Source organism: Coregonus lavaretus (genome assembly GCF_964263955.1).
Source record: "Coregonus lavaretus genome assembly, chromosome: 11".
NCBI classification, from domain to species: Eukaryota; Metazoa; Chordata; class Actinopteri; order Salmoniformes; family Salmonidae; genus Coregonus; species Coregonus lavaretus.
This window is the reverse complement of record NC_139998.1, coordinates 6,056,282-6,069,187: the sequence shown is the minus strand read 5'-3', so window position 1 is coordinate 6,069,187 and position 12,906 is coordinate 6,056,282. Positions and strand designations below refer to the sequence as shown.

At 42.1% G+C, this 12,906-nt stretch overlaps 1 protein-coding gene across 1 annotated transcript; it reads right to left on the bottom strand.

Moving 5' to 3' along the window:
* Positions 1-5,202: 5,202 nt before the first annotated feature.
* On the bottom strand, positions 5,203-12,633 carry ucmab (upper zone of growth plate and cartilage matrix associated b; the record flags this gene model as incomplete). Its single annotated transcript, XM_084171335.1, has 5 exons — positions 5,203-5,300; positions 6,946-7,044; positions 11,892-11,987; positions 12,260-12,328; positions 12,576-12,633. 5 exons carry the CDS (start codon positions 12,631-12,633, stop codon positions 5,203-5,205), a joined length of 420 nt encoding a protein of 139 aa, XP_084027461.1.
* Positions 12,634-12,906: the final 273 nt, after the last annotated feature.

Genomic DNA, 12,906 nt, shown 5'->3' with positions numbered 1-12,906 from the left:
AGTGCTTGAATTGGGTTGGTACACTCGGTACGGAGTAATTGCAACCTAAAATGTTCACCTCTTATAGAATATTCACTCTAAATGGGACATTGGTGGTGTTATGAGGCCACACTATGCTAGGTTGAAGATGGAGAAGGTTAAGACAATGTAATAATTCCATGCAGAAGCGTTTGAATACAAACAAATTCATTGGACCAGCGCTGGAGTGAAAATGACTGGAAGTGAATGTTAGCAGTACAGAAAGTTTGCCATCAAATTGGAAAATAAACACTATCGTAGAGAATTTCTGTTAACTACTCAGCAAACACATAGCATAACTGTTTTACTGTCATTCTATTAGTTTAAATGTTTTTCAAATGAGCTACAGCCACTTTACAGCTTGATTACCCAACCGCTGGTCACGTTTTCAATTCTTATCCTGTAGAATCCGCAACAGCGCTGGTCCAATATTTTTGAACGCTGACGCATGGAATTATTACGTTATCTTAACCTCTGGGTTTTTTTTCGACCTAGACACTATGGGAACTCACCATGTTTTTATTATTCTTTGTTATTGAGACTGCTGTAACTCTGTGAGACTGTGAGTGTCAGGGGCATAACGCCTTCTATGCCCTGTGTTCAACATTGCACCTTGAATCAGTGGGAAAACATTGAGTGGAGTTAGTGTTTTATGCAACTGAAAGAGCATTCAAGGGTAAAATAGTGATTACTTGTTATCCTAATTTCTAGTTTTCATTTTTAGCTGCAGTTCAGGTTGAGTAGTTCACTGGTTCATTATTCCCAACTGTAGGGCATAGCTGTTATATATTTGCTTTACGTTTTCTGGATATAAAATGTCAGAGAAACATATCTATCTGCAGAATCATGCACACACCTGTGAATGAAGTGCTTTAGTAGTGTGAGACAACTGGCATGAGCAGTTTTGATATCCAGTTGTGATAGTTGTGACTAATGATGGTTGTGACAGTTATGACTTGAATAACAGTGCATTCATTGTACACTTTTCCTAATTGAAAGGGATTGAATTATTTATTTTCTTATATTCTGACTTTTGTAAGAACATTACTTACAAAAAAATTGTAAATGTGCTACTCGACTTTTACGTTGAAATGTTTAAACGGGAAAATATGTTATGTCAATAATAGGTTAAAATGTATAGTTGTTACTTATTATGAATAATTGTGATGTAACTGTGATGCCATCCTTAGCATAAGGATGCAGTGTATAAACATAGCTTGTTGACCCGTTCTCAGGGAGATACTTTGACAATTTGATGAAATGAAACCCCAGTTATGATGCTGAGGTTGAAGTTTATGATGATACATGTAATGACTATAGCAAGCGTTGCATATTCTTACGTGCCATCAGGACAGTTCAGCTCATAATTAAAAAATGTTTTGGGGGGGATGAACCTTACATGGAATGGACAGTTTGATATATCCCATGGTTGGGGCATTGTTTTAGATTTGTTTGGGATGAGACTGAAAGAATGCATATGAAAACAATGACCACTGCAATATAGCTCAATTTAAACACATATGACAAACTAAGAAATAAAGATTGAAGTAATTTGATAATCATTGCTCCATTGCAGAATCATTTAGTGGAAGCCTGTGTAGTATAACCTACTTTAGTTAGCTGTGCTGCTTTACGTCCCCTCCTGTTCCCAGAACTGCTCACACGCTATTTGGTCAGTGTGCTTTCATACCCGTCCTTTGAATTTAGCAGCCAGTTGCTGTCTCTCTCACTTTCCTCACTCTCTCTCTTCGCTCCTCTCTCCCAAAACTGATGGTCTTCACACTGCAAGGAGAAGGGAAATCTGTCTAGCAAGCATTTTACCTGTGTTATCGCTGCTTAATGTTTCACTGTTCCACATGGATGGAACCAGCGTTGAGGTCTATTTCATTTCAATTCAGGAACAGAATTAGAATTTCAGTTTGTTTACTTTCTGAATTGACTTTATTTTAATGGTATTGACCCCAACCCTGTATGCAACTTAAAAGCTTGAAATTAGTATGTTTCGATGTTGAGCACAATGTCACTTTGGATTGTAGAACGCAATGTGCAATGTTAATGTAAAGGACTTGAAAAACTACTTCTCATGGGCAGTAAACTATGAGTATAGATATATGTTCATGAAGATGTAGATCCTCTTGTCCTTTGTAGATAAACATCTCATTAACCATATTTGCTTGAATTGTAGTGTTTATTATGGATTTTCTACGTTACAAATACTGTATGTTCTCTTCAAAAACAGCATGATACAAAGCACAATATAAAGCTTTACAAAGCATGTATGAAAAGCACTTTTATTTTTAGATGTACTGTATGTAAGTTGTGATAAATTGGACTACAAAATGACTAACTCAAAAAAAAAAAAAAAGTTACAATATACTTCAAACTCCAGGAGGCTTGGTGTGGAATGCTATTGCAAAGGAGTGACTATAAAACAGAAATATTACACCTGTATGTAAATGTATTTATATACAGTACCAGTCAAAAGTTTGGACACCTACTCATTCAAGGGTGTTTCTTTATTCTTACTATTTTCTACAATGTAAAATAATAGTGAAGACATCAAAACTATGAAATAACACATGGAATCATGTAGTAACCAAAAAGTGTTAACCTCTTAAGGATCGGACCCTTTTTTTCAATTTTCGCCTAAAATGACATACCCAAATCGAACTGCTTGTAGCGCTGGACCTGAAGCAAGGATATGCATATTCTTGATACCATTTGAAAGGAAACACTTTGACGTTTGTGGAAATGTGAAATTAATGTAGGAGAATATAACACACTAGATCTGGTAAAAGATCATACAAACCAAAAAACATGCGTTTTCTATTACTTTTTTTGTTCTATCTTTGAAATGCAAGAGAAAGGCCACAATATAATATTGTAGTTTCAGATTGATCCAGTGAAGCATTGCAATACTGGACTATTTTGTATCAAGTCTGCCCAAATGTGCCGAACTTGGTCAATTGATAGAGAACATACAAAAATGATATGGTAATACAAAATGTAAGCTTACACACTCCCAGGAATGTCATACATGATGGATCATTAGTTTATACACTAACTTTAACACATCTAGATGGCCGGGGGGGATGGGTGTGGAGCCAGAGACAGCAGGGGTTCAAACTGTAGAACCCAGTTCCTACATTTGAATATAAAAATGGATTTTATCAAACAAAACTATGCTACATTTTATATTTGAGATTCTTCAAAGTAGCCACCCTTTGCCTTGATGACAGCTTTGAACACTCTTGGCATTCTCTCAAAAAGCTTCACCTGGAGTGCTTTTCCAACAGTCTTGAAGGAGTTCCCACATATGTTGAGCACTTGTTGGCTGCTTTTCCTTCACTCTGCGGTACAACTCATCCCAAACCATCTCAATTGGGTTGAAGTCGGGTGATTGTGGAGGCCAGGTCATCTGATGCAGTACTCCATCACTCTCCTTCTTGGTCAAATAGCCCTTCCACAGCCTGGAGGTGTGTTGGGTCATTGTCCTTTTGAAAAACAAATGATAATCCCACTAATCGCAAACCAGATGGGATGGCGTATCGCTGCAGAATGCTGTGGGAGCCATGCTGGTTAAGTGTGCCTTGAATTTAAATAAATCACAGACAGTGTCACAAGCAAAGCACCCCCACACCATCACACCTCCTCCTCCATGCTTCATGGTGGGATCTACACATTCAGAGAAAATCCGTTCACCTACTCTGCGTCTCACAAAGACATGGCAGTTGGAACCAAAAATCTCAAATTTGGACTCCAGACCAAAGGACAGATTTCCACCGGTCTAATGTCCATTGCTCGTGTTTCTTGGCCCAAGCAAGTCTCTTCTTCTTATTGGTGTCCTTTAGTAGTGGTTTCTCTGCAGCAATTCGACCATGAAGGCCTGATTCACGCAGTCTCCTCTGAACAGTTGATGTTGAGATGTGTCTGTTTATTTGAACTCTGTGAAGCATTTACTTGGGCTGCAATTTCTGAGGCTGGTAACTAATGAACTTATCCTCTGCAGCAGAGGTAACTCTGGGTCTTCCTTTCCTGTGGCGGTCCTCATGAGAGCCAGTTTCATCATAGCGCTTGATGGTTTTTGCGACTGCACTTGAATAAACTTTCAAAGGCTACAAACTAATGTGACCCCATTTGTCAAAAGGTTCTCTGTTTTGCCCTACGTTCCCCACAAGTGTCACTGGAATCGTTTGAAGGTAACGGGTATTGGTTTACCAGGAACCTCTCGCATCCTAAGCCAGAATCATACACCTAGACCAACGAGCCATTTGGTCAAAGAATTTTTGTTTCCACACAAATGACAGTCAGGATATGAATTGATGTCTCCATGTTATGTATAAAGACACATTTTATTGGTGGTATAATAGTGAGCATAGCAGCCTTCCAAGCACTTAACCTGGGTGAAATTCCCAGCCAATGCAGAGCATTTATCCTTTACCGGTTTTAGGTGCTGGATTTGAGTTGTGGATTCTTATCAATATCCTTGTTTGTGTAAATCTTCAAAGACTTCTGTATACCCCCCATTACCTTGTCACAACACAACTGATTGGCTCAAACGCATTAAGAAGGAAATAAATTCCACAAATTAACTTTTAACAAGGCACACCTGTTAATTGAAATGCATTCCAGGTGACTACCTCATGAAGCTGGTTGAGAGAATGCCAAGAGTGTGCAAAGCTGTCAACAAGGCAAAGGGTGGCTATTTGAAGATTCTCAAATATAAAATATATTTTGATTTGTTTAACACTTTTTTGTTTACTACATGATTCCATATGTGTTATTTCATAGTTTTGATGTATTCACTATTATTCTACAATGTAGAAAATAGTAAAAAATTAAGAAAAACCCTTGAATGAGTACGTGTGTCCAAACTTTTGACTGGTACAGTATATGTTCAAATCTACATCATTGTATAGTCACACAGCATGCGAAAATGCAACACACATGCAAACTTTCAAACCAGCACAGAAGAATAACATTAATTTGTTTCTTTAAAACGCTTATTTATAAGACAGATATAAAAGAGATCACCTTCTACCTAAAGTCTTTCCAATGTATTTATGAAAGTGTACATGAGATGATAAAAAGTTTACAGGTAGAGGTGTGTCTATAGTAGGGGGCGGGCCCTCTGTGTCCTGCCTGCTGTAATACCACTGTTCTCCAGGAGGGCGGTGATGTCTCTCAGGTAGATTGGCGGTTGTACTCCTGGGGGGGATGCAGGCCGTCATAGTGGAACTCTCGCCACTGCTCGGTGCTCTCCCGTGTCCTCTCGTCTTGCTCTGATGTCAGAGGTAAGTTATGGGAGGGAATGAGGAGGGTAGACAGATCCAAGTTACTGGATCAATTCACTGATAAACATAGGCTACCTTCCTACTGCCATACTGTGCTCTGATTATACACCCAAACTAAAGAGGGACTGTTACAGGAGTAGAATACAAAATAACCTGTTATTGATTATGCTGTGTATTAAGGTATTATACAGTATATTATACACTGTGTAGAAAACATTAGGAACAGCCTCAATTCGTCGGGGCATGGACTCTACAAGGTGTTGAAAGTGTTCCATAGGGATGCTGGCCCATGTTGACTCCAATGCTTCCCACAGTTGTGTCAAATTGGCTGGATGTCCTTTGGGTGGTGGACCATTCTTAATACACATAGGAAACTGTTGAGCATGGAAAACCCAGCAGCGCTGCAGTTCTTGACACACTCAAACCGGTGCTCCTGGCACCTACTACCATCCCCCGTTCAAAGGCACTTAAATCATTTGTCTTGCCCATTCACCCTCTGAATGGCACACATTCACAATCCATGTCTCAACTGTCTCAAGGCTTAAAAATCCTTCTTTAACCTGTCTCCCCCTTCATCTAAACCGATTGAAGTGGATTTAACAATAAGGGATCATAGCTTTCACCTGGATTCACCTGGTCAGTCTATGTCATGGTAGTTGCCATGTCGCCCTAGTAGCAGCCTAAGCAAAAAGTTTCTGTAAATATGTACATATTTAATTATTTTTGTGTTTTTAACTGTGTTTTTTTAATCAGCTGTTTTGTTTTTGAATACATTGAGTTTTATTGCATATTTCTGGTGGTTTTGATCCACAGATTTGCAGATGGACTGGCAAGTCAACTCTTTTTAATAGTTTTTGTTAGAATTATGCATCTGTACACTGTACCAGCTTTTTTGTTTCACCTGGCTGCTGGTTCCTGATCTTTTGAAAACATCAATTGAAGAGTCACCTGAAGCTTGAGAGGAATGGGAGATGTAGTAAAGGAATGCTGAGGCAGAGGGCTCGTAGTGAGGGCGACTGGCTACTACTCTGAACTGTGTGTGGTGAGCTTTCTGGCTGTCAAGGCATCACTCAAGTGGGTGGCATACATTAGGAAGGAGGAGAAGTCCAGTAGCTACACAAATAAATAATATGCCATTTGTACTATGATGACTTTGAAACTGCAAACCCACTTGGATCCAAGCGTGGTGTTCAATAATAATAATAATAATAATATGCCATTTAGCAGACGCTTTTATCCAAAGCGACTTACAGTCATGCGCGCATACATTTTTACGTATGGGTGGTCCCGGGAATCGAACCCACTACTCTGGCGTTACAAGCGCCATGCTCTACCAATTGAGCCTCAGAGGACCACGAATCAGGCTGGTTCCCAGAGCAACCCTCTCTTCTTCATCAACCATCTCGCTGAACACCTTCCTCTGATCAAGCCATGAACTGACCCTCTCTATCTTTGGAGGATGACTTGGCCTCTATTGGTTGACCTAACTATAGTTAGGCTACTCATGATGATGTATTGCTTTTTAGTTTTTGAAGCACTTTGAGATTATGAAAAGCGCTATAGAAATGTAATAAATTATTATAATGGAAAGAACAGGTGTTCCTAATGTTTTGTACAAGGTCTATTATTATACCGTCTTGCTCCTCCTCAGCGTAGTTCTCAAACTTATTCCTCTGTTCCTCATGGTTCTCTCTCTTCCGCTCATCTGCAGCCAGCACCTGCCTCTGTTCAGCTATAGGGGAGGATCAAAATAAAAAGGAAGTAAATTAAATAGTTTCACCTGCGTCAAACTGCACCAACAACATTACGTAGGATTGGATCTCTGCAGAGTACAGGCAGACTCTGGGTTTGGGCCATGGAATCCTCTCCTAGTCCTGACCTCTGACCTTGTCGTCATTGTTGTTCCATGGGACAGGTCTTTGCCTGCATAACGACTCCCTTTGGAATTTTCTTTTGGGAATTCAGGTCAGTCAGGTAGTTGTAAATAACAACTAAATGGATAAGCAATAAGATTAACAGTTGAAATGGTAAAGCTTGCAGCGTTCCTTTGCAGGTCGGTGGTCAGGGAGTTGTGAAGTAATGACCCAGTGTGAATAAAACTCAAAAGGTGACCACCAATATCATCAACCAAGGGTTATTTTACATTTACATTTTAGCAGACGCTCTTATCCAGAGCAACTTACAGTTAGTGAGTGCATACATTTTTCGTACTGGCCCCCCGTGGGAATCGAACCCACAACTCTGGCATTGCTAGCGCCATGCTCTACCAACTGAGCTACAGGAGGGTTATACATTTACATTTTAGTCATTTAGCAGACGCTCTTATCCAGAGCGACTTACAGTTAGTGAATACATATTTTTTTATACTGGCCCCCCATGGGAAACGAACCCACAACCCTGGCGTTGCAAACGCCATGCTCTATCAACTGAGCTACATCCCTGCCGGCCATTCCCTCCCCTACCCTGGACGACGCTGGGCCAATTGTGCGCCGCCCATGAGTCTCCCGGTCGCGGCCGGCTGCGACAGAGCCTGGATTCGAACCAGGATCTCTAGTGGCACAGTTAGCACTGCGATGCAGTGCCTTAGACCACTGCGCCACTCAGGAGTTATGTCAATCATCGGGATAATGCACTGTATGCAAGTCACTTATTTACACATCAAGATGATAATGTGACACACAGACAAAGACACTCTTTGCTAGTTTATTTTCTCACAGGGCAAATGAGTGATATGCTCCTTACTCCTGTCTTACAGTATTTGACCCACCCACTCACTTCTACATGGCATAACCTCAACACCTAAAACCCCAAAGTCAAACAGGTTCACCCATTTGAATACAGGTGAAAGGCACATTGATGTTGGACTTCTGGGACTTCTGGTCCCCACAAGGATAGGAAAACAAAAAACACAGACACACAATCAATCAATAAATCAATCAAATAAATGTATTAAGCCCTTTTTACATCAACAGATGTGCTTAAACAGAAACCCAGCCTAAAACCCCAAACATCAAGAAATGCAGATGTACAGTCGTGGTCAAAAGTTTTGAGAATGACACAAGTATTGGTCTTCACAAAGTTCGCTGCTTCAGTGTTATGAGATATTTTTGTCAGATTTTACTATGGTATACTGAAGTAGAATTACAAGCATTCCATAAGTGTCAAATGATTTTATTAACAATTACATTAAGTTTATGCAAAGAGTCAATATTTGCAATGTTGACCCTTCTTTTTCAAGACCTCTGCAATCCGCCCTGGCATGCTGTCAATTAACTTCTGGGCCACATCCTGACTGATGGCAGCCCATTCTTGCATAATCAATGCTTGGATTTGTCCGAATTTGTGGGTTTTTGTTTGTCCACCCGCCTCTTGAGGATCGACCACAAGTTCTCAATGGGATTAAGGTCTGGGGAGTTTCCTGGCCATGGACCCAAAATGTCGATGTTTTGTTCCCCGAGCCACTTAGTTATCACTTTTGCCTTGTGACAAGGTGCTCCATTATGCTGGAAAAGGCATTGTTCGTCACCAAACTGTTCTTGGATGGTTGGGAGAAGTTGCTCTCGGAGGATGTGTTGGTACCATTCTTTATTCATGACTGTGTTCTTAGGCAAAATTGTGAGTGAGCCCACTCCCTTGGCTGAGAAGCAACCCCACACGAATGGTCTCAGGATGCTTTACATTTTAGTCATTTAGCAGACACTCTTATCCAGAGCGACTTACAGTTAGTGCATACATTATTTTTTACACTGGCCCCCCGTGGGAATTGAACCCACAACCAACTGAGCTACATCCCTGCCGGCCATTCCCTCCCCATACCCTGGACCAATTGTGCACTGCCCCATGGGTCTCCCGGTCGCAGCCAGCTACAACAGAGCCTGGATTTGAACCAGGATCTCTAGTGGCACAGCTAGCACTGCGTTGCAGTGCCTTAAACCACTGTGCCACTCGGGAGGATACTGTTGGCATGACACAGGACTGATGGTAGCGCTCACCTTGTCTTCTCCGGACAAGGTGTTTTCCGGATGCCCCAGACAATCGGAAAGGTGATTCATCAGAGAAAATGACTTTACCCCAGTCCTCAGCAGTCCAATCCCTGTACCTTTTACAGAATATCAGTCTGTCCCTGATATTTTTCCTGGAGAGAAGTGGCTTCTTTGCTGCCCTTCTTGACACCAGGCCATCCTCCAAAAGTCTTCGCCTCACTGTGCGTGCAGATGCACTCACACCTGCCTGCTGCCATTCCTGAGCAAGCTCTGCACTGGTGGTGCCCCGATCCCGCAGCTGAATCAACTTTAGGAGGCGGTCCTGGAGCTTGCTGGACTTTCTTGGGCGCCCTGACACCTTCTTCACTATAATTGAACCTCTCTCCTTGAAGTTCTTGATGATCCGATAAATGGTTGATTTAGGTGCAATCTTACTAGCAGCAATATCCTTGCCTGTGAAGCCCTTTTTGTGCAAAGCAATGATGACGGCACGTGTTTCCTTGCAGGTAACCATGGTTAGCAGAGGAATAACAATGATTTCAAGCACCACCCTCCTTCCAGTCTGTTATTCTAACTCAATCAGCATGACAGAGTGATCTCCAGCCTTGTCCTCGTCAACACTCTTGCCTGTGTTAACGAGAGAATCACTGACATGATGGCAGCTGGTCCTTTTGTGGCAGGGCTGAAATGCAGTGGAAATGTTTTTTGGGGATTAAGTTCATTTTCATGGCAAAGAGAGACTTTGCAATTAATTGCAATTCATCTGATCACTCTTCATGACATTCTGGAGTATATGCAAATTGCCATCATCAAAACTGAGGCAGCAGACTTTGTGAAAATTAGTATTTGTGTCATTCTCAAAACTTTTGACCACGACTGTACACACACACACACTATAGGTTTATCCACATTTTCTCCAGGTCTCATGTGACTTACTGTGGTTTAGTAGTGTCAACATGTGGCTGCGAAAGTGGCTTTAAAAAAGTAAACACATTTTTATCTCGCTCTGTCCGTCTCTTTTCTCTCTGACCCCCTCCCTCCACTGTGTGTTGGCACATTCCACACTCAACTTCTAACTGCTCTCTCTCTCCATATCCAGACTGAATACAAACCACTCCATCTCACTCTCTCTTTCTCTCTTTTTCTTCTCTATCTCTAACTTCTTTCAGCTAACAGTTTATGTATTATGTAACTCGCTTCTCAGCGGCTCTCTTTCTCTCTTTCTCCAGCTAAACTCTCACCTGGCCGTCAACTGAGTAGTTAAAGAAAACAATCAAACATCTCACTTATGGGAACTTTCACAAGGTCTCCTCTCGTGTCCTAGTGGTTAGAGTGTTGGGATAGTAACCTGAAAGGTTGCTTGTTCAAATCCCTGAGCTGGAAAGGTGTACAAATCTGCCATTCTGCCTTTGAACAAGGCAGTTAACCCCCACAACAACTCTTCCCCTGACCCTGATGATGTCGATTAAGGAAACTCCCGCACCTCTCTGATTCAGAGGGGTTGGGTTAAATGTGGAAGACACATTTCAGTTGAATTCATTCAGTTTTGTAACTGACTAAGTATCACCTTTCCCTGCATAATACATGTACTTTTCTCAGAAGTGAAATGAAAGTAGAGATTTTTGTCTACTCCTCAGTTTTAGCTGAGTAGGATAAAAGGAGGAGAGAAGCTAAATGCTCCATGGTACCCTGTGGCTCCTGCGGCAGCCTCCAATATGCTACCGTTTATAGCTGGGTCATGTTCAGTGGGGAGAAAACGTTTGAAACGGGGAGGTACCATACCTAAACTTGTCCAATGAGAACACTTGGTTTGGTTTTCTGTTGCAAAACATTTTAGTGTTTTGTAGTGTGCCCTACTGAACAAAACTCTGGTCTGAGGCAGTCTGGCAAGGGTATAGCACCTGAGGTGTCCAGGGCTATAGGTTTTGCAGCTTCCAGTTGTCAGCCAGCCTTTCCACAGTAAAAACACTATTCTCCATCTCAGTACAGCCATAACAGTATTCAATCTGTATTCACTCAGTGTCATAACATTACCTATTCAGCTGAATCATTTGACATTTTTGTCATTTAGCAGACGCTCTTATCCAGAGCAACTTACAGTAGTGAGTGCATACATTTTCATATTTGTTCGTACTGGTCCCACATGGGAATCGAACCACAGTGGTGTTGCTCTACCAACTGAGCCACACGGGACCGAATCATTACAAATACAGATAAAACACTGGGACTTCAGCCATTGCTGTATTCAATTGCAGCAATGTAAACTCCATCCACAGTAGAAGGCAGCTATATAAACTCCATCCAGTAATATACTCTGGCATAGTGCAGTAGTAGACCACCTCTGTAACCAAAACATTCAGCTGACCTTAAAAAGCATTGATCAATCTAGAGATGTGTGGGACCAAACCATCCATCTAGGCTAGACACACAAGCTATGCTTCGTTCAGGTATCCACAGACAGAGGCACGCAACACCACACCATCCACTGCCAGTTCACCACTGACCATTGGTGAAAAACAACCCCAGAAACATCCAAGCAACATAAAGGAGATCCTAAAAGAGATCCAAACAAAGAGACATAGAAAGCTTCATTCACCGTCGATTTCGTCCTGAGACTTCGCAGCTCTTCTGCTGCGGCGTCTGAAGAAGTTTGCTGCATCGGCCTCGGGCATGAAGATCTCCCTCAGTGGACCTGAGAAGAAAAGATAAAGAGAAGACTTTGAGTTGAGAGCCGTTGTGTTGGTATGCAGAGGGTGGTGAGTTCGCTCCCAGATCGGGGAAAACAAAGACAACAAAACATTTCAATTCTGTTACAATCGCATAAGAGATGAGAGGAGGGTAGATTTAGCAGCAAGCAAAAAAATAGTGCGTTCAGTAAGGTTTGAAGTCCCAGCCCGCACCAAGCAATTAGGTTGTATATGCTGCAGAAGACGAAGAGGGTTCAGTGAAGGTCGTGCTGCTCACCTCTCGGGTCGGTTGCCTTGGTAGTGCCCTTATCATCGGGGACAGCTGCACTGTCTACCTCCTGAGACACTGCAGTGGTTCAGAGGTACATGATGATAGAACAAAACATCAGATCAGCGTTGAGCTCTCTATCACAATGTTCCCATACCACTATCACTAGTAACAGAGTCACTCTGCCCTCAGAATACTCTCTAAGTTTCTCTAGCGATATCACAGAAAATATTACTTGCACCATCCTCCTCAAGTATTCATTCACACCCCGTAAATATATATTATTCCCTGACAATACAGTCCCCCTGCAGGCAGACTCACTCACAGGACAGTGACAGGAGCACAGCGACAAGCGCAAGGAAGGTTGTATGCGTCCAGGACATCTTGAGAGCTGTGTCTGAGCCGTTCAGGGATAGGAGAGTGGTGAGTGAGGTGAGAGAGAAAGAGTGAGAGAGAGAGAGAGCGAGAGAGAAGAAGGAGGCGAGTAAGAGAGAAAGAGAGAAAGAGAGAGAGAGAGATGGAGAGAGAGAAAGAGAGGTAAAAAGAGAAACGTACGTGAGAGCAGATGGCACCCAGGAGGGGGGGGGGCTGGGGGAAGATCAGCTAGATGGAATTTCGGAGGCTTTGACAAACCGTTGGTCAGGGAGGGGAAGAGA